General features: G+C 33.9%; 2 protein-coding genes across 3 annotated transcripts in view; one reads left to right on the top strand and one right to left on the bottom strand.

The window, feature by feature from the left end:
- LOC110095171 (WD repeat-containing protein 75) overlaps window positions 1–3,225 on the top strand; it is a 28,101-nt gene extending 24,876 nt beyond the window's left edge. Inside the window, exons 15-16 of the mRNA XM_028695427.1 lie at window positions 2,236–2,428; window positions 2,648–3,225. Of these exons, the coding sequence (XP_028551260.1) occupies window positions 2,236–2,428; window positions 2,648–2,853 (399 nt within the window). The 3' untranslated portion in view covers window positions 2,854–3,225. The remainder of the gene's footprint in view (window positions 1–2,235; window positions 2,429–2,647) is intronic.
- A 1,945-nt stretch (window positions 3,226–5,170) lies between these two features.
- On the bottom strand, window positions 5,171–18,765 carry LOC110095907 (ferrochelatase-1, chloroplastic). 2 transcript variants are annotated; one of them, XM_020821950.2, is made up of 10 exons: window positions 18,609–18,765; window positions 17,287–17,397; window positions 16,661–17,006; window positions 11,033–11,176; window positions 10,597–10,698; window positions 10,031–10,134; window positions 9,810–9,936; window positions 6,727–6,879; window positions 6,458–6,558; window positions 5,171–5,745 (listed from the first exon to the last, which is right to left on the bottom strand). In XM_020821950.2, exons 2-10 carry the CDS (start codon window positions 17,364–17,366, stop codon window positions 5,430–5,432), a joined length of 1,473 nt encoding a protein of 490 aa, XP_020677609.1. In that variant the 5' UTR covers window positions 17,367–17,397; window positions 18,609–18,765; the 3' UTR covers window positions 5,171–5,429. The 2 variants fall into 2 exon arrangements, with proteins under 2 accessions (XP_020677609.1, XP_020678325.1); XM_020822666.2 differs by having other exon boundaries at window positions 17,287–17,367; window positions 18,609–18,759.
- Window positions 18,766–24,796: the final 6,031 nt, after the last annotated feature.

Below are 24,796 nucleotides of genomic sequence, written 5' to 3'. Positions count from 1 at the left end.
GCTTGAACAAAACACCCAAGTAAACCTCTCCTTCTTCCTCTCTTTCTTTGTGATCCCTCAAGTTCGAATTCACTTGAGTCTACTTGGGTGTTTTGTTCAAGCTCAAAATTCAAGTTTACTTTTTGTTTAAGTCCTCAATATTTTCAAATAGAAATTCGGCAGCACTCCGGCGTCATCCTCGCGTAGGGGGCTGCATCAGAGTGTGTAATGCCTTCCCGCCTGCCAAGAAAGGCAGTCACGGTAGGTGTCGGGTGACACCGCGGCCGCAGTTCCAATCCCCGCTCGCTAACAAAAGCGGTCACGGGGTCTTTGAGCACAAGATTAAAGTATGACATTTTCCCCGCCTAAAAGCAGTGACGGGTACTTAATTAAATAATTTTTTTTTTGCAAATAACAAATTTCCTCGCCTGCTAAGAAAAACAGTCACGGGTACTTATATTTTTATGTATACGAATTTCCCCGCTCGCTCAGTGCGTCACGGGTACTTAAGTTTTCTCGCCCGCTAAGAAAGGCGATCACGAGTACTTATTTCATACACAGAAATGTAAATACTAGTTTTTACCTTGGGTGTGCAGTAATCGAGGCGGCGACGGCGGATGACGGCGACGTAGGAACCTGCGATGCATAATTAAAAAAAAAATTTACTTGTGCAATTTAATTAATCATATTTTTATTTGAAAAAGAAGCTAGAGAGAGAAAGAAAAGGAAGAGAGCTCTCTTTCTAGAGAGGGAAAGAGAGAGAAAGGATTTTATGGGTTTTTCTTGTGGAGTGGGCTTAGAGTGTGTAGGAGATTAGGGGAGTGGGGTTAGAGAGAGAAAAATCTCTATCTCTCTCTCATTTTTGGAGAGACAAAGAGAGGAGGGAAATTTGTTTATCTCTAGGCAAGGTATTTGGAGGTATGGTGGGAAGTGGAGACACTTAGGATGTAAATAGAGCCGTACATGAAGGAATTTCACTCTCATTCTAGTTAGAGAAAATTTTCTCTCTCTAGGTTAGAGAGAGAAAATGAAGGATGAAAATTTTTTTTGTTGGGTGTAGGAGGTGTGTAGGAACATTTTTTGTGAAGGGATTTAGGTGGTTTGATGAGTGGAAGTGAGGAAAAAAAAAGATTAGGGTTTAGAGTTTTTGTAGGTTTTGAGAAAGAGGGTTGGAGGAGGAAGATGAAGGAAAGGAAGGAGAGGGAGAAAATGGTGGGAAACTTGGAGGGAAGATGAGGGTTGATGAAAAATTGGGAAGGGGAAGAAGAGGGAAAGAAGAAGAAGAATGGAGGAAGAAGAAAGAGAGGAAGAAGGAGAGGTTTACCTTGCTTGGAGGGAGGAGGCCGGCCTTGGAGTCGTGAGAGAGGCGTGAGAGGGGCGGCTTCCTTGCGTGAGAAATGGCGTGAGTGGGGAGAGGGATCGGTTAGGAGAGTTATGAGGGTTAAGTAGGGGGTAGTTTAGGTATTTTTATGATTTTTTATTAAAAAAAAATCATTTTTTATTTAAAAAAGCTCTTTCTCCCTCTTTTTTTCAAAATTTTTTTAATTAGATTGCACAAAAAAAAAATAATTTTTTTAATCTTGCATCGAGTTGGTTGTCGCGTCGTCGCTCGCACAAGTCGTCGTCTGGATTCGCGCGCCCAAAATTTAATTTTTCGCCGACCGGCAACTTCCACAAATATGGGTGCCGATCTTAGTTGTCTCCGTTGCTCCGGACGCATCGGCGCTGTCCGTTTCGCAAACGGAGGTTGTTTCGGCGATTTTTGGTTTTGGGTCGACACACGTCGGGTGAGTTTTTGCGCGATTTCGAGCTCTTTCGCTTTTGAAACCCACCTTGCGCGGTCGACTCGACCCGACACTAGTATTGGGGTCAACAACAAGGTTTGCATCCAGTTTTAATTTATGAGAATATTTGGACGCTGCATTGAATGCATGGAGCCTTTGTAAATACTCTTATATTTGGATATGCCGTGGCTTGCATCAATTTTTAATTTACATGGAATCAAATGAGATATAATAATTTTTTATGTAGTTAAACGTAAAGAAACTTTATTATTACTTGTTTTTGCTCTTCCATACTATGTGTCTACACGCCAATCTTTTATAGCCCTCAGTTAAATATTGAACTAGACTTAGCTAAAGTTTTATTTTGTTCATAATTTTACTTTTTATGATGAAGGATTCATACTATCGTAATTCATTGAAAATGTGAATATTAAACCATTATTTTATTGTAATTTTTTTTCCTTCCATTCAGGCGAAGGGAGGTGGGCTTGCTTTTCTAGCTCCTGATTTATTACTTCGTGATACAAAATATCCAGGGGAAGGAAGCCACTCATTACTAGCTTACATCAATGGTGATCATGAGTACGTTATCTTTAATCCACAGGACCCAGAGGTTCAGATTGCAAGGAATGCTCTTACCAGGCAAGTTCCTGACAAAGAATCAGGTAAAATCATGTTTACCACACATCCCTTTTTTTGATTTTTGCATTTTTTTCGGGACGGTTAGGGGATTCGAGCCCGGATGAGATGGGAGGAATTTCTTCCATCGACCACTTGGCCGCAGACCCGATCTCGTATATTCTTTTTCAGCGTCGTCTCTAGAAAACATTTGTGATTTCTTTTCATAAATTCTAATTAGTTTCATCTGACATCCCTATCTTCAGAATACATTGGATATACATCTATATATGGTGAGCTCCCAGAATTTGACATGAAGGGAGACAGTATTTCAGAAGTTCCATTTATGCCATCAGAAAGGCCTTGGGAAACTATATTTACTGGATCATCACATAATCTTCCACCATTAACAAAACTTTGCTCGACATTCTTGGAATCATTACTGGAGAGGAGGTCAACCATAAAAGGGTGATAAATCTGATCTTTTCCAGGTATAGGAGAATAGTTATATGATCTATATTTGCTGCTCATGGAAGACGCAGCACCCCAATACCTTATAATCAGTTTTGTCTTGGTTGGTTGCATTTCTGGATGTTTTGTTTTGATTGCGAATATTTTTGGTGAAGTAAGTTTGATTCCAAGTTGAAGTAATCTTATGTTGTGAGGTCATATTCCAAGCAGGCAGGAGCATAATTCAACATGCCTTGTGCTCTACAAATTTTTTGTAATAGTAGCTTAGTTTTTTTACAATGTAGGTTTTTGTTGTCTTCTATCCATTTGTTGAAGGTTTTGATGTTTATATTGATTAATCACATCCAATTTGAATACCAAGTTTTTTTTTTTTTTTTGTAATTTAACAATCCTGATATCATGATTTTTCAGAATTTTCTGTTCATTTTGATGCGAGCTCAATAAATTCTTTGCCCAAAAAATTTAATACTTGTATTGATAGTTTTCAGATCATTTTTATAAAATACATAATTCCAACAATATGGATGCTTTTGTTTGTTTCTAATTGATGTAGTCTCTGTATGTTCTGATTTTTGTTTCCATTCTTTTTGGCATCGCATTTTTTCGATTGCAATTGAAAATGCTGAAAGAATTATCATCTGCTTTGTTTTACTTTGTTTATGATAATATATTTGCTAACTTATAAATTCTTAGTTTAAGGCTTCGTTTGGAATGATTTTCTTACAGCTTCTTATAGTGACTTTATAGTTAAAAAAAAAAGCTATTTCAAGAAGCGGTAAGAAAGCCGTCCCAAACGAAGTGACTTGCCTAAGTCACTGTTAGCTTTCAAAATTTTATAAATTCTTAGTATAGGCAAACTTAGGCTCAATGTATAAAACTAAATTGTCTGTCTTGCAAGCACAGCTTGAATGCCGAGAAGTCATTTGATTTCCATGATTCTTATGGGAAAACAAATGGCCAAATAATTTTATTTTAATGTTTCAGTTTTATTTTAAATAATTTATGGAATTGTTATTTGTAGCAGAAGTTTGAATGTTTGACCTTTATTATACAAAAGTAAGTAAATCAGGCAGTGGCACTTAGAATTTAAGCAGTAGGATGTTGATTATGAACTTGAGACTTCGAAGAATTTGATATCATAGAAATTAGTTTTCTTGAACAGATAAAGATGGATAAACAAAGGGGCACTCTAATGTGACATTGATTTTAATCTATTCAACAACAACATCAAGCCTTTATCCCACTATACGGGGTCGACTAGATGAATCATTTTTCTCCATTGTGTCCTATTAAAAGTCAAATTCTCGTTTAAATCTAATAAAGAAAGGTCATTCCTAATATTTTCTAACCAAGTCTTTTTAAGTCTACCCCTACCTTTCTTAACATAAGTCAAATCTAATACCTCTACTCTCCATCTAAGGCGACTCTCTCTAATCTTATCAACAAAATGTCTATTGATGATTAAAATTCACATTTGTAACGAGTTTCACAATTCAACAACTCAAATCCAACTTTTGATTTAAGTTGTGCTCCAAACAACAATGAATCTATTTAGGATGACTATATTTTTTTGTAAATATGATTATAAAATTATAAAAATATATTTTAAAAAATTATTAAAAAATAATTTTATTAAGAAAAAGGCAATCAGCAACATTCTTATAGTTACAACATATTAATATATTTGATTATAATAAATAATTTCTAATCATTAAAACAATAAAATATAATAACAATTAAAAATGTGGTTATAATCTGTATGATTATTATGTGCATACATGTGCCCGAAGGCTAATCCAGATTCATCACGTCTCCCAATATACTGTGTATTGAATAACGTGGCTCATCTGGATGGCAAATTATTACGTCCGGTCACCGGACCTAGAAAATAGGTCCGAATATCCACTAAAAAGTTGCCGCGTGGACGCATTTTGACTGTGCGCTTTAAGTGCGCTTTGACTGCGCTTTGGGTGAACTTTGACTGCGCTTTACATGCACTTTCACTGCGCTTTACCTGCGCTTTTGACGTGCTTGACTTAAAATTCTGCGGACACATTTGCATTCCACGAGTGAAATTTTTAGAGGATATCCGGACGTATTTATAGGTCCGGTGACCGGATGTAATAATTTGCCCATCTGGACACCGCCCGTAATAATTTTTTCAAAAGTACAAAGTGTACTCATACAGAAATGCTCAGGTAGTCGTCATATTAGAGCAAATAGCACAATAGGTAATTATTTCAGTGTTTAGCATATTGATTCTGGGCCAAGCAATCAGACAAATCAGAGAAGAACAAAGAAAAAATGGTGGAGGTACAGCAAAAAAAGGAAAAAGCCAAACAAAACATCATATTTTCATTCTAAATCATAATGACAATTACAAGAACCTTGAACTTCTATTTTATAAGAAAGCCTGCATTGTTGTTGCTGATATCTATATCTATCCCTATAGTCTGGTGCTTTTGTTTGCCACTTACTATGTTGGCAACTACTATAAATTTCTTTATAAAGAATACGATCTTGTCCATCTGAAAATGGTATTGTGTAAAAATCTTGAAGGATCCCAGCAGAATTTTGTTAAAGGAGGTTGTTCTTGAACAAAGAGAACGCTCTAGGTGACAATAGTAAGAAAAAGGCTAAAAAAGATCCCAAAAATAAGCTAAGAATATAGTTCAGGGGATCTTTCTCAGCAAGGTTGATATGGCTCCTTTCAGCTGATATAGCAGTAGCAGAAGGAATGGCCTCAATGACAGCATCAGCTAAATCTGAAATGAAGGAAGAAGTGCAACCCAAAGCAGGCACTCTACCCCAGTTTTTGATGCCAGATTCTAAAGCCAAGTGCTTGTATTCCATGTCAATTTCTTCCAAAGTTTCAATGTGTTCACTAACAAAGCTGAATTGAAGAGAGTAATATTAGATCCATATTTATAGGAAAAGACCCTCTTTACTTTGGTTACATACATTTCAAAATAAAAAAAAAATAAAAAATGGTAAACATTTATATTCTTCTGAAGGAACAAAAATAGAGGGAAAGTTCAAATCTATCATAGAATGAGTACCTCGATTTCATATTCTTCTAAAGGAACAAAAATAGAGGGAAATTTCAAATCTATCATAGAATGGGTACCTCGATTTCATATTTGTACCTATCATAATTATAAAGATATCTTATGATAAGTCTATCTATTAGAAAGAATATTAAGATAATCTTAATATGAAGTATTTCAGAATAAATAACGAATGTAGAACTAAATGAAGTGTACCTATTCCTCTTTCTACACGAATATGTATGAGAATCCGCTTTCAGAAATTGGATTCTTATTTGATCTCTAAAATTTAAATGCTATGCAAGGTGGTTCCTTCATGAATTCCATTGTTACGGTTTCCTTGCAGGATAATTGAGGTCAGATTTGCTATTGAAAATTGAGAAAGAAAATTGCAATTAATTTCCTAGAAGGGGGGAAAAAGAAATTTTGAACTTCTTAAAAATCAGCTTTTCTACTTATTAGATAAAACGCATCAACAAAAATTCAGGAATCTTGTTAGGTAGTTCAAAGTGGTTTCTTGATACAAAACTCACAGTAAATTAAATTGCAAAAATCTACCTTATTGGAACAGTGAGAAGACTCTGAACACCTTTCTGACCAAGCTCGACTATGACTTCATCAGTGTAAGGTTTCAGCCACTGAACGGGTCCAACTCGGCTCTGATAAATATGTGAAATATTAAGCAAGCTCAAGCAAATTATGGATGGTTTTGAAGTAAAATTAGTCAGCAATTAAGAGTCAAGTTAGAGCTCCTACGGTTTCAAATAGAAAGCTTGTGAAAAGAAAGAAATATTTAAATGGTAAGGTGTCTAACTTTACCAATGTACCTGATAGGCCAGAGTGTGGTTATTCATGACTCTCCTTGACTTCAACTCATCCATTATCAAACTAATACAATCCTCCATTTGATCTCTGTAAGGATCTCCAGCGTCCTCAACATAGCTAAGTGGAACTCCATGTGCACTGAAGAATATCATGACCTATCGTTGTGCATTGAAGTGATGAATTTTATTAAAAACAAAAAATTCCATTTCAATTTTAAAGTAGAATAACACAACATCAAACAAGAAAAGTACATTAAGGTGGTAAGGTAAAAATCACTCGGGAACAGATACACTAGAAACTTGTTTTTTTTTTTAATAATAATAATAAAAAGTTTGCTAGTAAAATCTTGATGTCAGATTTTATTCATACTTCAATTTTAATATAGACAATTAATCTGAAAAAAAATGCAAAACCAATGTTGGACTTTCATTATATGTTCACAATTTGTTTTATTTATTTATTTAATAGATCTTAAGTTCACTAATGCAACCTTGCATCATGAAAGCTTAATATTATATAACATAAATTGCAGATGATCTATCAAAAATGAAGCCAGATTAAAAATAATAATTCTAATAAATTGGCCCAGATAAAAGTTACTATAATATTTGTCATAGGGCAAAGGAACTAAAACTTTCCAAGGCGCTCACCTTAATAAATAAATAATTCAGGAAAGCACAATGACCTAAGATGCAGCCTTGCCTTACCTGAGAGCATGAGGCACTAAGACATATAGCCTCAATGAGATGATAGTTGGTAAATCAAGTATATGGAGTTAAAAAATAGTAATTATCTTATAAAAACTATCATAGGAGGAACTTTTCTTCGAATGAGTATGAATAGAGAAGTCTCACAAAATACAAACGTTTCTATTTTGTCTTCAACAAAAACCATAGATTACGATTAAAAAAAAAAACCACCATGGAATCTCCTGTTCATTAACAATGATGCTCAACTAATGTATTTCATATGAAGCTTATGTATAAAAACAACCACCATTTGCATCATCATCATTAGCCTTAATGCCAAGTAATTAGGATCAGTATAATGAATACTCATTTTCCATTCATTGAATGTTGTTTCAGATATTAAATAAATTCTTCACAAATCATTTGAACTTTTATTTATGTAAATCATACATATAGTCTTAGATCTATCGTTTTTCATTTCTAACCCTTCGGCACTAATTCTTTCATATAACATTATAAAAAAATAATTTGTCTTATAATGAGCAAAGAGTCCAAGGGCTATGCCTATGATGCTACTATTGATAATAATCACAATCAATAAACTATAAGCCTAAAAAGTAAGCAGTTCAAACTTTTGATCTAGCTTAAGAAGAATCACTAGCAATTTCACGCAATCAAGAAAAGTTCAAAGTCTAGATGGCAGACATGATCAGATCTTCCAATCAAGTGCTCTTCAGATAATAATGATTATGACCAGATTTTAAGAGAATGCAAGGATATTTGTAGATGAGAGCCATGGCTTCACTCAAGCAACAATAAGCAACAAGTACAAATCTAATGGTATGCTTTTGGGTCAAAGCTTGCAGCACATGCTTTAACAATCTCCATAAAGTCTAGAACTTTTCATAATACAATTTGATAGTTATTATTCATAAGCGAGTAAAGCCTGAAGCAATGGTTAGGCCGCCTCTATTTTAACATGGAACTTAGAGGTTCAAATCATAGAAGTTACATCTCTACTTCTAGGGATAGACAACATAAATCTCTTTAACCTTACATTGGTATGACCATCAGGCATCATGCATTCTTATTTTAGCTAATTCTTCTGAGCAAGCTCTTAATCTTATATTCATTTTAGATTTTATCAAGAAAAAAAAAAGTAGAATAGTGCGTGCACACATATACTATTCGTAAGGAATGGTTAAGTGATGCCAACATGGATAAAAGAGCTATACATTGAATCAATGACGCGTGAATTACATGATGTGTCACGTTCCAAATCAATTTCAACAATCAAAACAAACCAACTAAAAATAATTTATAAAATGTTTTCTTGATATTTCAAAGGCGATCTTAGTTTTGTTTGATAGCTTTAATCTAAAATTAATCATTAACATTTTTTTTTACCAAGGGAATTTTTTATCCTCTCCTATTAATTATATTATTTCAAAGGATCATGAAATCTATTAGCATTATAAATTATGTATGTTTACAACAAATATATCAGGTACAGTCTGTCAGAAGAAGTAATTGTAATTCCAAAGACCATATATAATTTCTATTGAGTACAAATTCAAGCAGAGAAGATATCTAGAATTCCATAGCATGGAAGCAATAATTATACTAGCTTATAAACACATCAACTTTTTTAATATCTAAATGACAAATAGAGAGCATTCTGTTTCTAAGCCTGATAGGCCACACACATGTCTACAATACAAATTACAATATAATAAAAGAAGAGTATAAAACTAAAATAATTAGTTTAATGATAAATACATAGATGAGAATATTAAGATAGATATGAGGCAAAATTATGAATGATATGTTGAATAATGATTGCACGAAAGAGATCGTGAGTAGCACCTTTAGAAGCTAATGTAATAATAATAGACTTAAGTATTTTAAATATATCAATGGAGGGTAGAAGATGAATTAATAACATAAGTAGATAAATGCAGAAGGATTAGAACGGAAATAATGATAGAACAGAAGTAACACATAAAAGTTATGTAAAGAGGTTCACAAAAAAATAGGATTTAACACTTCAAAATGATACTCAATAGGAATAAATGGAGAACAAGGGTTCATGAAGCCAAAACCAAATTGATTTGGCTAATGATAATGATGATGAATAATGGAAAATAAATATAGATTACAATGAAACTATATCAGGAGATAAATTAGATTGGGAGACTTCCATTTGCTCCTACGGGAAAAAATAGGAACATTCCAATTGTTTTCCTAGCCTCATTTAAAACCATAACTTTCATAAATTAATTGTATTCCTCATATTTTTTAAAAGAACAAGAAATTAAAGCAAGCCCTTCACTTAAAGAGGGACTCTCTTCTACCTCAATGCCAAGACAAGCAAATGAATGAATTGAAAGAATTACCTCTTCAGGTTTAGAAAATTTTGATAATTCCTTCTCTATCAAATCAGCCATCGATCTTATATAACCCTCACGTTGATACCATGATTCTATTACAGAGATAGCCACTCTCGTAAAATAACCATCTTCCCTGTCAAGTGATTCAGTAAACATTCACCAAAGATTATCATTTTAAAGATTTGGTGAATAAGGGAATGGATTTAGTAGAGGAGATAGATTTTCACCTGAAGATACTATTAAGTACACGGATGCTTGACCCGCTTGTTGATATGGAGAACTGAGGATATAATGGTAGAATAACAAGCTTTGTAATGTCATCCCGCTTTATCTGTCAATTTCAAATTGAAAGTTATTCATAGAAAATGAAATGCAAAACAATTTATGGTTAACTAAATATAATATAGTCAGGATGTTTTCAATTTGTGGTATGAAAATGAAAGTCATTTGATGTTTTATAGAAACACTATCAACCATTTTGCCATGGAACAGTTTTTATCATACCCATGACATTCTTAAAATGATTCCCAAAATTGTTTTCCTTCAACTAAGGCAGCAATAACTACGATTTTCCAGATATCCTACACCATCATGCTAACAATTTATAGCTAGAAATCATAACTGTTTTCCAAAGTTTATAACACCAAAGTTGTCTCTAAGAAATAACATCAACATATTTTCAGCAAAATAATTTGAAGTTACCACTTTGATGGAAAAACACATAACTCAATGTAAACTGGCATTAAATAAATAATTATAACTATTTAGAAGCAAATAAAGAAAAATGAATAACCTGATGAATAGCTTCTTCTGTAAATGGATGCCAATATCGCATTGCAACAAACACATTTGCATGCAAACCTTTGTCTTCCAAGGCATTTTTTAGTGCTTGTGCCTAACAGAGCAGTCATTTAGAGTTAGCATCAATGCAGCTTGTCAGAGTAATCTTTATGAACATATCAAAAGGATAGGTGATAGGTTTTCGCTGAAACATAGATACAAGATGAACAATGAACGTATAAAGGTTGAATAGAATGAAGCACTATCACAACCAAGTAGGAATCTTTTGTACCATCTTGGAGATTACAACATAAAGAAGAGATCCCATAGGTTAAAATAACAAAATAAAGATCACCAGAAGCGTCTTAAAAAGTAGTTATAAGAAATGTTTAGGTAGAAAAATATGAGCCTTTCCATTCCAAAACTTAACCATATAAAGACTTTCGTACCTGCTCATCTGTAATCTTTCTCAGAGGCGACCCACCACCAATAGAAGCATAAGCTTCTTTACTCTTTGGAGCTCTAAAAGTTGAGATTAGCTTGGCCAAGGGCTTTTGAAGAAAACGGAAAAGTCTGGGAAGCCTGATTATATCCTGTGGCAAACAAAAAATTTCAACCCTTGATAAAACTTTAGGCACCAACTAAAGTAAACATTACACCTCAAGGATTTTGTTAAAAAATATAAATGATTAAACAGATATAAAAGTGATAGTCACTATCTTATATTAGGTGAAATATCCAATACCGACATTGCTAACATGTAAATGTTTTTCAGCTTGTGAGAATATTGTCCCAGTTTAAGAATATGGCAGTATATTAGTGACATCTACTTCGAAAGAAACACAAAAGATGGAAAATCCATCACATTAGCAAACTACAAAAAACTAGATTGCCTTCCACACAAGCAGTCCGTCTTTACATCTAGTTCCTAGGATTTATATCATATTCAGTAACTCATTGTTGTCATTTAATTTATCTTATTCATAAAAGACAGTGCAATGACTCATATTTTCATATATCATATAATAAAAAAAAGTTTTAAAACAACAAAGAAAGTAACAATAATAACACTTCTAAACTTATTAAATGCGATTGTTTGTTCCAATAAAAAAATCACTTGGAGGGCATTTATAAGTTATAACAGTAGATTTAACTCCTTGAGGTCATGGCATATCACCATAAAAGCTGGTATGCTTAAAAATTTTCATGACACTAACAAGCACAGAACTATCATTTAAAAAGCACATTGGGACCACCAACAATAGGCTTTATGCCATAAAACTACGCAGTGACAAAGAGAAATGTCTCTTTTTCATGCTCCAGTCAATAAAGCATTCTATGCCAATAAAAATAAATGCAAAAAACTAAAGAATGATTTCCTTCTGACATAAAACAAATGACTGCATAGTTTTTATATTCCTTGACCATAAAATATAAGAAGGAACGAAGGAGATGCCATTTTTTCATGGTGAATTTGAGTAGGAAAGCACAAAAAGTAAAAATATCAAAGCAATATCAATCAACTATGAAAAAGCCAGAAAAATCTTTAAAAAGACAGAAATACATAGCAACTGACTAAAGACGATGTTGCCAGGTGATTCTGTAACATCAAAGATTATTTTTCACAAAGCTGACGTTACAATCAATTACTGATATTGAGATGCACTATTTCCTTTCTTTTTTTATTTCACGACAAGGCACCAACATAGTAGTAATTCACCACCAACCACATGGTTGAGTGGTCTTAAATTCGACCTCAAGTAATGGTTTAAGGATTGGCTCAGCAAATTAAAAAAAAAAAAACATAGTAATTGAATCCACAAATGTGCAGTCATAAATAACAATCAATTCATTCAAACTACAAAATTGAGATGCACTAAAAGCTAAAGAGAGGAATAAATCCTCATAAATTGATTTTCTCTGAAAGGAGAACCTTGGAATGTTTAAAGAAGATTGGAAAGCATAACATAAAGATGAAAAAAAAGGTCTATTAATTGTAGGGAAGAAAATTTGTTTAATTAATAAAATTTACCAGTAACTACACCATATATATATATACATATAAAATGAGAATCCCATTTAGAAATTTACAAAAAAAGTTCTATGTATAGTATTATTTACAAATTTATAAAAAAGAATAAATATAAGTGACTTTTTTATTTTATTATTTAATTTAATTCAAAATTAAATTTGATTTTAGATTTTAAATAGGTTTCCTCAAACTCACCACCCCTTTCATATAATATGCTTTTATGCATGGACAAAAAGCCTAATAACTATATAGCCATTAAATACAAAATGGCTTTGTACAGTCGTACTTCAAAAAATCATTATAAATTTTTGAAGATGTGCCAAATAGTACATGAATTTCAAATTTAACTTCTAAATAAATTACATTTGTGCAAGATACCTACATAGAGCAACACTGGCATTGCTGACTGTCGGTTGTTTAACAATGAAGCACTTGCCAGCAAGAGAAGCGTGAGCATAGCTCGCATGGGAGAGCACAGCAGTTGATCGCAAACTGACTGGGTTGTGGCTACGTGTCATAGTTTATCAAATAAAAAAAATCAATCTTGAAATATGTAGTTTAAGGCCAGGCCAATGGGGGAATGGGCCCTTAGTGCCCCCATTGTAGATTCGCCATTAATACCAATCCCAATTAGTTGGGACAAACAAATAATGATGATGATGTTATTCAATGTTATCCACACTAAATGAATTCAAATTTGAGGTTTAAAATGTACATTTTTCTGTGATACACTTCAAAGAATATATTTCTCTTAATCATTGTTGATGTTGATGGCTGCTTCAAAAAGATATTAAGCTATGGAAACTTATTATGCATAAAATAGCTTCCCGGGGAAAAAATAATGCAAGTAAATTGATGCTATTTATAATAAAAAGAGTAACACCAACATGGTCTACCTGATTTGGGTTCCCTAGTTACATGCTTGCTACAATTTCCATTACCAAGCTCTTCAGAGAGCACAAATGCAACTAATTTCAACAATAAAATGATCTATTTGAAAAAAAACTACATTCAATCAACATGTATTGATAACAAAGAGAAGCATTAAGAGTTAAAAGAATCAACTGAGAGAATAATTAAAGAGGTAGAGGAAAGGTATTATAAAAGTTAGACGAATGAACACCTCAATAGGAGGGTGGTAAGGGGTAGAGATGAACCAACAAATAAAAATCCTAAGAGAGAATCCCCATATAGGATGCCACAAGCTATTCCAAATCTCAATTCATCATCTAAAAATTGCTACTATAAGACTATAGTCCCTTATATAGACTTGAAACTCATAATAGTTGTCCAAAAGATATTAAAACTAATATATAAAGAAATAAAATGTATTTATCACATATAAGAAGCATGTTTAAAATATGTTTTGAAATTATGGACATACATCCAATGAAAGTACATAAATTCCCATAAGTTGCAATGAAATCTACACCAGAGGATTGAAATATTACTAATGAGAGAGTTGGAGATCTTCAATTGTATTGCGGTGCTAAACAAATCTGTGAAGAAAAATATAGAAGAATGGGAAGTTCATTCCCATAAGAGGAGATGAATGGGAAATCCATCCAATAAAAGAAGACATGAAGGGGAAAGAACATCATCATCAATGACAATATTTGAGGGCAAGTAATGAGACGGACCACAATGAGTATATATGATGTGTGATGGTGAGATGCAAGATTATGTAAGGCCCAAGAGGCGTGAAGCTAGGGAACAAACACAATGAAGCTGACACAATGTGTTTCATACAAGCGAGTGACCAAGGGCAAGAGTGAACGAGAGAGCCACATGCAGTAATTGGGCCAACTCATGAATTTTGAGTTGCCTGCCATTGGATCAAACTTAAGCTCTTCTACTAAATTGACAACAAAAAGAAACATCGAGAGCTAAAAGAATCCATTGTAGGAGAAGAATTAGAGAGGTGGAAAGAAAATGAGTTGAAGAAGCTAGAAGAATGAATAGCTTAAGAGGAAGGTGGCAAGGATTATAAACACAACAACAAATCTAAACCTAAATAGGAAAGAATCCCCATAAGAGATGTCATGGGTAATTTCAAATTAGCTATAGAGCCTCTTTTATAGACACTTGACTTTATAAAATTTTCCTAAAATATATTAAGACTAATATGTAAGGAATAAAATATCCTTATTACATGTAGAAAACATATTTTAATATGTTTTAAAATTATTGGCATATATGCAAATGGCTAATCATCTTGTTGCATCACATCTCAAACATGTATAATGGTTTTTGCAAGATGCAAGAGGTAGCGTAATCTTTTTTATACCAGATTACCTTGAGTTTTAGGAAGAATTTCCTTGTCATGGGGAGGGAGAGGGAGTTAGAACTTCACCACAATTGATCTTAGAACTCAAATGTCATCTTTTGTGGGCTATCTAGGGGGTTTGTTGCAACATCTAGTTGGTGGAAGAATCCCACGTGCCATCATTGATCAACATAGGTCTCTTGAGAGTTGCACAAGGGGCAAAAACAATAACCGATCTAGGAAATTCATCATCAAGAGGGTATCTGATAGGAAACACTTGTAGATCTCAAGTTTTCCTGTCAATCTTCGGAAAACAACGAGAATTCTCCACAAAAATCCGCACAAAATCACGAAAATAGTAGATAATTTGTATTATTTGATGAAAGGGAACCGAAAAATAGAAAAATATAGTTGACCCTCTATTCGAGAGGAGGATCAATCTCTCTCAAATCTCTAGATGCCGCTAGAACCCAAAAGAAAATCTAAATCTAAGAGATATCAAATTTCAGCCCAATTCAAGATGCCATAATCCTAAGAAAACAAACTATTTAATGCATACAAATCAAAAGGAAATCCCTAAACAGTCCCTACATTCAATTTCGCTCATAATTCCCCCAAAAATCCTTCCTATTCGGCCCCCATGGAGCTGGCGGAGCGTGCGGATCTTCCTAGAGGAGGAAGAGTTCCATCTCAAATTGCGGACCGATCCATTGGATCTGTCTAACAGTATCCAATTTACAATTTCCATTTAATTTGATAGTAGTCCGTGCCTATATCCTCTCTTTTGAGTTCTTGATCATTCAACTCACTAAGTGTAAAAGATGATAGACGCTACTCTCATATTTCTTGGATTCATAATAGATGCATTAACACATTGAGCAAAGAATCACCTCTATCAGGTTATTTGTTCTTCCAATGTCTTTTATTATCGTATTGCTTTCATGTGAGCATTTGAACTGTTTTTTTTTTCTTTTATTAGAAGGGTGACGACTAGATAGTTTGGCCAATACATACTTGAAGGCAAGTTTTTTTTTTTCTTTTATAGATGCCAATATTTTTTGGGGGGGCTAGGAGTTGTTGGATCCTAGATACAAATCTTATCAGGTTCTATATTATCATTTACTTTGTTTCTTGATCAGTTAATATATTGGCTTCTTTTCCTCTTGTATAGTTTCCTTGGCTAACAGAAATTCCAGCCTAGTTCTCAATCAGTGCTTTGGGTATTAGGATAGAGATCAGAGGGGAGCAGGTAATTGCAGGAATAAGCGCAATGACCGCGTGCTTGCAAAGATCGATCCTTTGGGACAAATCAGGAATTGCCATCAATAAATTAATGTTAAATATGAATCGGTTATTCTTATATGAGGGTTTTTTTTTGTCATTTAATTTTGCTAAAGTAATTTGTATTCTATATTAGAATATCTCTATGGATCTTGAAGTTTTCTTGGTTTTATTATTATTATTATTATTATTTTTTGTATTCTTGGTAGTCTTGGGAAGTTTTAGGGGAAGGTAATTGTTAGTTTGGTGTGACAGCCAATTGTCCCCTCATAAAATATGGAGGTAATCCAAGTTTGGCATCGAACATGAGTGTTAGCCGGCAAAAAAGACAAAAAAAAATACTCATTAAGTCAAAGATTTGCCATACTAATGAGAATGAAAATCACATTAACAGAAGAGTAAAATTAGCAATAGCTTTTGATCAACGACCCAATTAGACTCCAATCTCAAAATTATGCATCAACACAAAGTAAAATAAAAGGTTTGCATGCTACATACAGGATCAGCAAACAGATTGAATAGAAATGGTTGAACATCGTCAAGAGTCTCTGGACCTCCAAGATTCAGCAGCAACACTCCAACTTTTTCATGTACAGTATTTGAAGAAATATTTTGGATACTTTCACTAAATGAGCATACTTCTGTTGAACCATATGTATTTTCTGTACATTTTCTCTTCATAATTGACAAATTATTGTTGAGCTTTACCGCATTCTCCTTATTAGTTGAAGCATGACATGAAAGAGAAGCTATATCAGATGATTTATTAACCCTTCTTGATTTTTTATCTGGATAAAACAGTGTAGGTGTCATATTGCCAAAGGAAGCATCTCGTTTCCCAGGCCTGAAAAGAGAAAAAAAGGTAGTGATTCTCATCTGGTCAACAACAAACCTAATTACTTAAATGAAGGGAACGGCAAAGAATCATTCAAGTACATCACATAAAAACATTTGAAAGTTACAGTAGTTGAATCATGGATTAGCTTGGACATCATATCATACCAAACATTAACTGTAATAATTTAAAGCATAAATTTAAGGAAAGGTTTATAAATACTCTGAAAATCATAATTAAAATAAAAAATTAACAACTGGAATGCTGATAACGCAAATGTAGAACTTACAATAATGAATACTTTCTAATTCTTTGTTGATGAACACCCGAAATCTTCAATTGTTGAAGTGCTAAGTTCGAAGCTTCCATGCTGCAAAAGTAATCTTGGTGTAATTCTAGCCTGAAGGACCAATTAAGGACATTCAGATCCAACACAACAAGCGGCTACATGAAAGCCACACATCATTAAAAAAAAGGGAAAAATCTGTAAAAAATATGTGAAATATAACAATAGACAATTCAATCAAGCCTATTAAAAATGAAGCAAAAGCAAACTACATTATGGATTCATAACTGAATGCCTAGTATAAATTTATCAATTTCATTTATGTTCTTAGAGAGAGAATAACCATACAACTTAGAGGCTGTTTGGTAGCAAGTTTTAACCTAAATCCTGCCAAACAGAAAAAATGACAGCTTTAGGGGCTGTTTGGATACAGCATTTATGCTAGATCTTGCCAAACAGGATTTAGGGAACTGTTAAATCTTCGAAGCCAGTTAAATCCTTCGTTTCCCTCTTTTTTCCGTAAATCCCGGATTTACTAAATCCAAGAATTCAGCGGATTTACGGGATTTGGCCGAAGAAGCACGCTAAAGGAAGAAAGATGACTACCTTCGCAACAAGCAAGGTCCCGTCGTCGTCGTTACTTCCGATCCAACAGAAGAACAGCGAGGAGGTGTAACATCGGATCCGACAGGAAGGAACCTCGTCGAAGGAGGCGAAGAAGTTATTTAGCGACTAGTTCAAAACTCTAATTCTCACGCGAAGCAGGCTAAGTCGAAGAGATTGTGGTAAAGCTCAACAATAAGTTTCTCCTCCGTTTTACCTTAAATCCAGGATTTAGTACACAATATAATTGGGCGGATTTAAGATAATCCGCAAGTCTCACGAATTTCCCTCCTTCACACGCCGCTAATCCCGTCGATCCCTACTAGCGACTTCCTAGCTTCATCTTCGTGGAGGTTTCAGGAATTTCGGAGTCGGGGATTCAAGAAGAAAGACGAGAAGAGAGACTTGTGAAAGAGGAATGCGAAAGAAAGCTCTTTGGAGTGCCTTTCGCGGAGCAGTTCGCCATTCTTATCATGCCACATAGTCTACTCGTAGCGATTTACCGTGTAGTCATACAATCCCAAGACGCCCAACCCAATAAGCAAGCAAACCCCTCTTCTTCCCCTTCTACCGTCGGTAAACAGCAAGAATCCAAGCAGAAAGATAGAAAGAATCCGTAACATATCCCAGTCAGACATAGCTTAGATCGCAAACTTGAAAGCATAAAGAAAACGGAGATTCGTGACATAAGACGAGAGGATCGGTGGCGATTATCAACGTACCGAGAGAATAACGATCAAATCTCAGATGCTGGCTCGGCTGCTCCTTTCGAACTTCCCTTGCTGGTCGTCAAAGGCGGAGAAGGTAAAGGTGGAAAATGGAGGAAGCTGAAGCACGGCAGCACGTCCTCGGTTTCGTCTTCGAGTTCGGTCAATACGTACGATTTATAAAGTCCTCTCCCAACAACTCGCCCACCCAAAGCAGAACGCGTGTTTGGTAGCGTGCTGAAAATACACCAATTTTGAAAAAAAAAATGTTTGACTATGTCCTAATTTAAATTTTAATTAGAACGGGGATTTACATATAATTTTATTTTATGTTATTTATATATATTTTAATATTATATTTCTATCACTCATATAAAATTTTAATATCAAATATATCACTCATAATTTCATTCTTATCATCTTATAATTTTAATATTTCATTTCATGTACTCATATTTGTTCCATAGTTGATAAGCTTATAATATTAAATTTTTCGGTGTTAGATATGTAAATAACATGAAATAAAGTGGAATGTATGTAAATCCTCCTTAGATTAATGTATTATAAAGTTTAATTATATTTTTCACATTTTAAACCTAAAACATATTTTGACTTAAAATTTTGATTTAAATCCAAAAGAAAAATTTAGAATAGGTTAACACCTATAATTTTTCTAAAATTATTAAATCATATTTAGAGAGATATGAATGTTTAAATAATCTAAAAGTTCAAATTATGAAAGAATAATATTTAAGCTCCATAAAAAAATCAATTAATATATAAATTATATTTTCTTGCAAGTAAAATTAATATCTCAAAGAAAAGTGACATTTTATCTGAATAAATGTTCAGATATATTTTCTAATAAATAAGCACTGGGAAATTTTACAATTTCCCATTTGGCACACATTTGATTGTATTGTTATAAGTTTTTATTTTTATATACACTCAAATAATCTATTACGTTAATCAAATTTTAACTATAATATATTATATATATATATATTATATATATATATATATATATATATATATATAATATAATATATTATTAATCATTCTTAAATTAGAATGATTTTAAATATCTCTTATATTTAATCATTTTTTTGATAAAATAATATGAGTAATCATGTCTAATCACACTTATTCAAAGTATAATATAAAAATAAAATTATAAAGCTTCTTTAATAATTTTATGCAAGAGACATAAACGTTTTTAAATGTTTAATGGTGTGAATATGGAAGAAATGTTAATCACATGTCTAATCACACTCAATCCTGGATATGTGTCTGCTTCAAGCCTGAATACAGGCGAGCAGGGCAAAGGAGGGCAATAGATGATATTTAGGGGGCACAATTAGATAATTAACCTAACTATAAGACTTTTTTTTTCTTTTTCGGGGGGCATTTGCACCTCCTAGGCGTACTTGGTTCTGCCATTAGGCTTAGGAATAGTTTATCTAATTTAGTACCTTTTCTGGGAGTTAACCTTTCTAAGTATATTGTTATAATAGCCTGCTATAGGTAAGAAATATAGACTAAATGAATGAATATTTTTGGGATTTAATAGTCTTTTCACTGTTTTTTGTGTGTTAGCTGATTAGCTCTAAGGAGCTGTATTTGCGATGCTTCTTAGAAGAGGGCGGAGCTAAGGGGAGGCCTCTTCCCCCACCCCCACAAGCCCCCCACCAATAAAAGAAAAATAATATAATTGTTTTTTATTTTATGTTGTTATTAATTTTTTATTAAAAAAATTAGTTAATCATATTCATTCTTTTATTTATCCTCTTATAACACATATTTTTATGTGAAAATAAATTATGATCTCAATCATGAAAGAAAACAAATTAAGAAAATATTTTAAAAATCTAATTTGTGTCCCCACTAGAAAATTTTCTTGCTCCGCCACTGAGTGCTCTTTCGATAATCATAAATGATATCTTGAGTATGTATGTTATGAATATAACACTTGTCTTTCTTATAATAAATAAATTAAGAAATAGTTAATTGCCAATCCCAAAGACAATTATTTGTCTCTACAATAAAAAATTAAAAGAGCTTCTCTTTCATCTCCTCTTTTGAATTAATTTCTCTTCATTTCATAGTCAATATTGTATATAAGGTCATGGCTGATGAACAAAATGGGATGTAACAAATAAATAAATAATAAGAAAAAAACTCAACAAAAGCATGTTAAGGTGAAAACTATGAACTCTAAAATTAGCAAAAATTGCTTAAATAAATATATCATTTTTTAATAAATAACATTTTTTTCTCCACGAAGATATGAACATAATAAAGATTTAACAGTAAGTTAATCATCCAATTGCAGCTGGGTTCATTATCTTGGTAAGAGGCACACCCTAAGCATGTGATTGAGTCAAGTTGATTTATGAGTCAGCTTGATAAGAAAGAGCTCATTAGATATGTCCTAACTCGATTCATTAGCTCGTGATATTTACTTCTCCTATCAAGGCATCATCGTAATTTCCTCACTTATTCTATGTTACTAAGGGTTTCCTCAACGCTTACACACTAATTTAGCCGATGCCTCCCCTCAACAAGATCTTGCCATAGCTTCCTCTCCTCTTTCTTCATCGTTGCGGGTTTCCGAAAAAAGAAATGTTGTGGCTGGAAAAAAATAACGAAGCAATAGTTTAATAAATGGATAGTTTTAGATGTTAGATATATAAATACCTTTAGAATCTATAACTAATTCAACCAAAACACCACATCCCAATGCAAGTTAATAGGATTCCAGAACGTGCAATATGTAGAAAAAATATGAATCATGTAAAAACACCAAGTTATAATTACGATTTTGTTCTAGTAGAGATTACAGGTCACTTATGCAGCTCACCTTGATCTCTGTTAGTTGGGAGCTTTGGCTACCAACTAAGTGGTCTTAGGTTTAAATTTTGTGTATATTTCGTGTATAAATTTGACTTAATTGTCCTAAAAAAAAATTATAAGTCATTTGAAAAGAAGCCACATGTCAAGGACAAAAGCTGAAATTCACATAATCCAGTGGGAATCTTTAAGGCCCAGAAGATAATCCAGTGAAAACCAATGGATATACAAACTAATTTGAAGGCTTAAAAAACAAGGCCCATTAATGGAGATTTATTTATAGCCCATAAAGATTGAAAGTAGCTCCTTATTTCTCCTAACAACCAAACAATGCACGTACACATAGGATCCAAAAAAAAAAAAAGTAAGCGCTGAGGTGAGCTAAAAATTAACAACACGATTCAATTCCATTAGCATTGAAACCTAAAAAAGTACTTAGACGAATTGAGCTGAGATTAGGAGTTCGTTTGGGATAACTTTTTATTATTTTTTAAAATAAAATTTTAATTAAAAATTTTAAGAAGTAATAAAAAACCGTCACAAACGAACCCTAAGTCTTTCTTGATTTGAGATTGAGCTTAATTTATTAATCGAGTTCGAGCTCAAACTTTATTCTATGAGTTCGAACCAGTTCACAAGCCACTTTTTTATTATGAAAGAGAGATGTTGCGGGCTAGAATATATGTGGCGGTAGAGTTAGAAAATTTTAATCTGAGCGTTGTACGAATATCTAGCACACAGAAATAGAAGATAAAAGAACACCAGGATTTTTATGTGGAAAACCCTGAAAAGGGAAAAAACAATGGGACCACGCCCAGTTGAAAAGTTCAACTAGTGTAGTTTGAGATATAAGAGGCTGATTCGGCCAACAAGTTAGGACGATCAGATTACAATGAGTTTTTTCTGAATTGAAATTCAGTTACAAAGTCGAGCAGAGTTCCGGCGTCACCCGGGCGTCTGGTGGGATTCCGGCGTCGTTCTGACGACGGGAAGAACTCCGACGGTGGTCGAGGAGGAGCTGTTCTCTCCTCTCCTTCTCTTCTCTTCTTCTCTTTTTCTTCTTGCTTGCCCCCCCCCAATGAGAAATGAGGGCTCTATTTATAATTTTTTTGGAGTGGCATAGCTCATAAATAGGTGTGAGATCAGGGGGAAATAGGGAGTGGCCGAATGGACGGCTGATATTGAATCCTTCGATCGTGCATAGTTCGTTGGACATTTGAAGGCTTTAGTGATTTCGGAAAACCGTGAATGCTAATATATTTTAAGTGCATTTTATAGTAATATTTACGTTATAATGCATATATTATATAAATTCAAACCTACCTAACTTATCTAGAATCACCTAACCCACTTTCACTCTTTCACATAAAAAACTTACCACATCATGTAATTCATGTGTGCATTTTAAATCAACACATAACAAATCATCTAACTCATATTTAAGCTTTCACTTAAGAAGTTTAGACCTAGCTCATCATGTGATTAATCCATTATATTAAGTAAAACACTTGAGAAATCTCTCATTGATTCATTATTATAACGAAAACCTTGATCTTCTACTATAAATCTTGCCAACCTATACATTATAATTAGGTCCTCTCTCATATACTAGGTCTAATTTAGATACACTTATATCATACCGTAAATTAGGGGTGTCAACATTTAACACGACCTGAAAATCCGACTCGAACCCGACCCAAAAATTTCGGGTTAGGGTCAACCCGAACCCAAAACGGGTCATGTTCGGGTTCAATATTTCGAATAGGGGTGTCAATAATTGACACGACACGAGAACCCGACTCGAACCCGATCCGAAAATTTTGTGACTGATGTGGGTCTCCGAAAGGATTCCGTTCGTGTGGTTCGAATGCAGAGGGTACGATCACACTATCCCGTAGGACAAAATGGTCGTAGACCTTTACACTCGGCACAAGCAGGCCGATGGAAGAGCAGATGGAGTTATAGATACGATTAGCCATGGAGGATAGCGGCTTTCACCTACCAACCTCGCTCGAACCCGTCCCAAAAATTTTGGGTTAGGGTCAACCCGAACCTAAAACGGGTCAGGTTCGGGTTCAACATTTAGACTAGGGGTGTCAATAATTGACATGACACGAGAACCCGACTCGAACTCGATCCGGAAATTTCGGGTCTGACCCGACCCGATCTCAAAACGGGTCAGGTTCGGGTTTAGTAAATTGTCCCGGTTCAACTTTCGGGTCGGGTCCGGGTTAATACGACAACCCGATGACAACCCGTTTTGACCCGCGCTGTATTCATTTTCGCGCGATGGATTAATTGGGGTTAGGGCTCCATAGGGCCGCATTTCGCATCCGCGCGTATTCATCCTCTCCTCTTCTTTGCTGCTTCGTCTAGGGTTTCCATTTCTTCTCTCCAGATCTCCTCGCTTTGTCGACGGTTTCCTCTATTCTCCTTCTCTGGTACATTGTTGTCTTGTTGGTACGTGGTGTTCATCGTGCACATCTCATTTGGCTCAACACGAACATCTATATCGTTCGATGTTTGTATTTCTTATCTTTTTTCTATTTTCTCCTTTTAGAAGCTTGATCTATGAGCACAGTAGAGGGTGGTTTGTTTTCTTGCTGATTGATCAAAATATTCTGAAGTTTTGTGAAAAGTTTTGGGTTTAGCTGTTTAGGGTTTGTCCGATTTATTGTTATCTTGCTGATTTGCTTTTATGTCGAATATTATATCAATTTTTTTGAAGATTTGGTAAAGTTTGGCATGCATTTGTGGATTGGCATGCTTTCGATTTTGGGGTTGTTTTTGGCCGAATAGTTGAAGAGGTGTTGTTCAATTAAATCTATTTTTAGAAGGGTTTTTTTGTTCAGTTTGTGCTAGGTTTTCTGTTTAGTACTTGATGGGTTTTAATCTATCGCAGTAGGTGTGCAATCGAGCCAAGTCGAGCTCGATGTGCTGATTTTTCTGTTCAGTTTGTTTTGGTTTTTCTGTTCAGTTAATGCAGTTGTTGTTAAGCATATGGTTTTGGAGCGATTTTTTAAATTTAAAGGATATGTTATGCTATCACATTTGTATTTGGCAATTGGCAATTATGTTGTTATTCTTAGTTCTTGGAGAAGTTGTTCTTTGGCATTTGGGGAAGAATTAGTTGAGTTAAAATCTCGATGTGTTATGTCTATTTTTTAAAGAAGAAAATAAACAAAAAGGTTAGAATTAGTAATGTAAATTTGTAATATATTTTATTATTTTGGTTAGATGGAGGATTCCAACATCATTCATGAGAATTTATCTATTGATGAAAATGAAGATGTTCGGACTTGTGAAAATGTGGTAGAGCTGTCTAACGAGCTATGTAATGAGGGGACAATTAC

Source organism: Dendrobium catenatum, unplaced genomic scaffold (genome assembly GCF_001605985.2).
Source record: "Dendrobium catenatum unplaced genomic scaffold, ASM160598v2 fragScaff_scaffold_635, whole genome shotgun sequence".
NCBI classification, from domain to species: domain Eukaryota; kingdom Viridiplantae; phylum Streptophyta; class Magnoliopsida; order Asparagales; family Orchidaceae; genus Dendrobium; species Dendrobium catenatum.
Note: the sequence above shows the minus strand (reverse complement) of the source record. Positions and strands in the feature narration are given on the sequence as shown.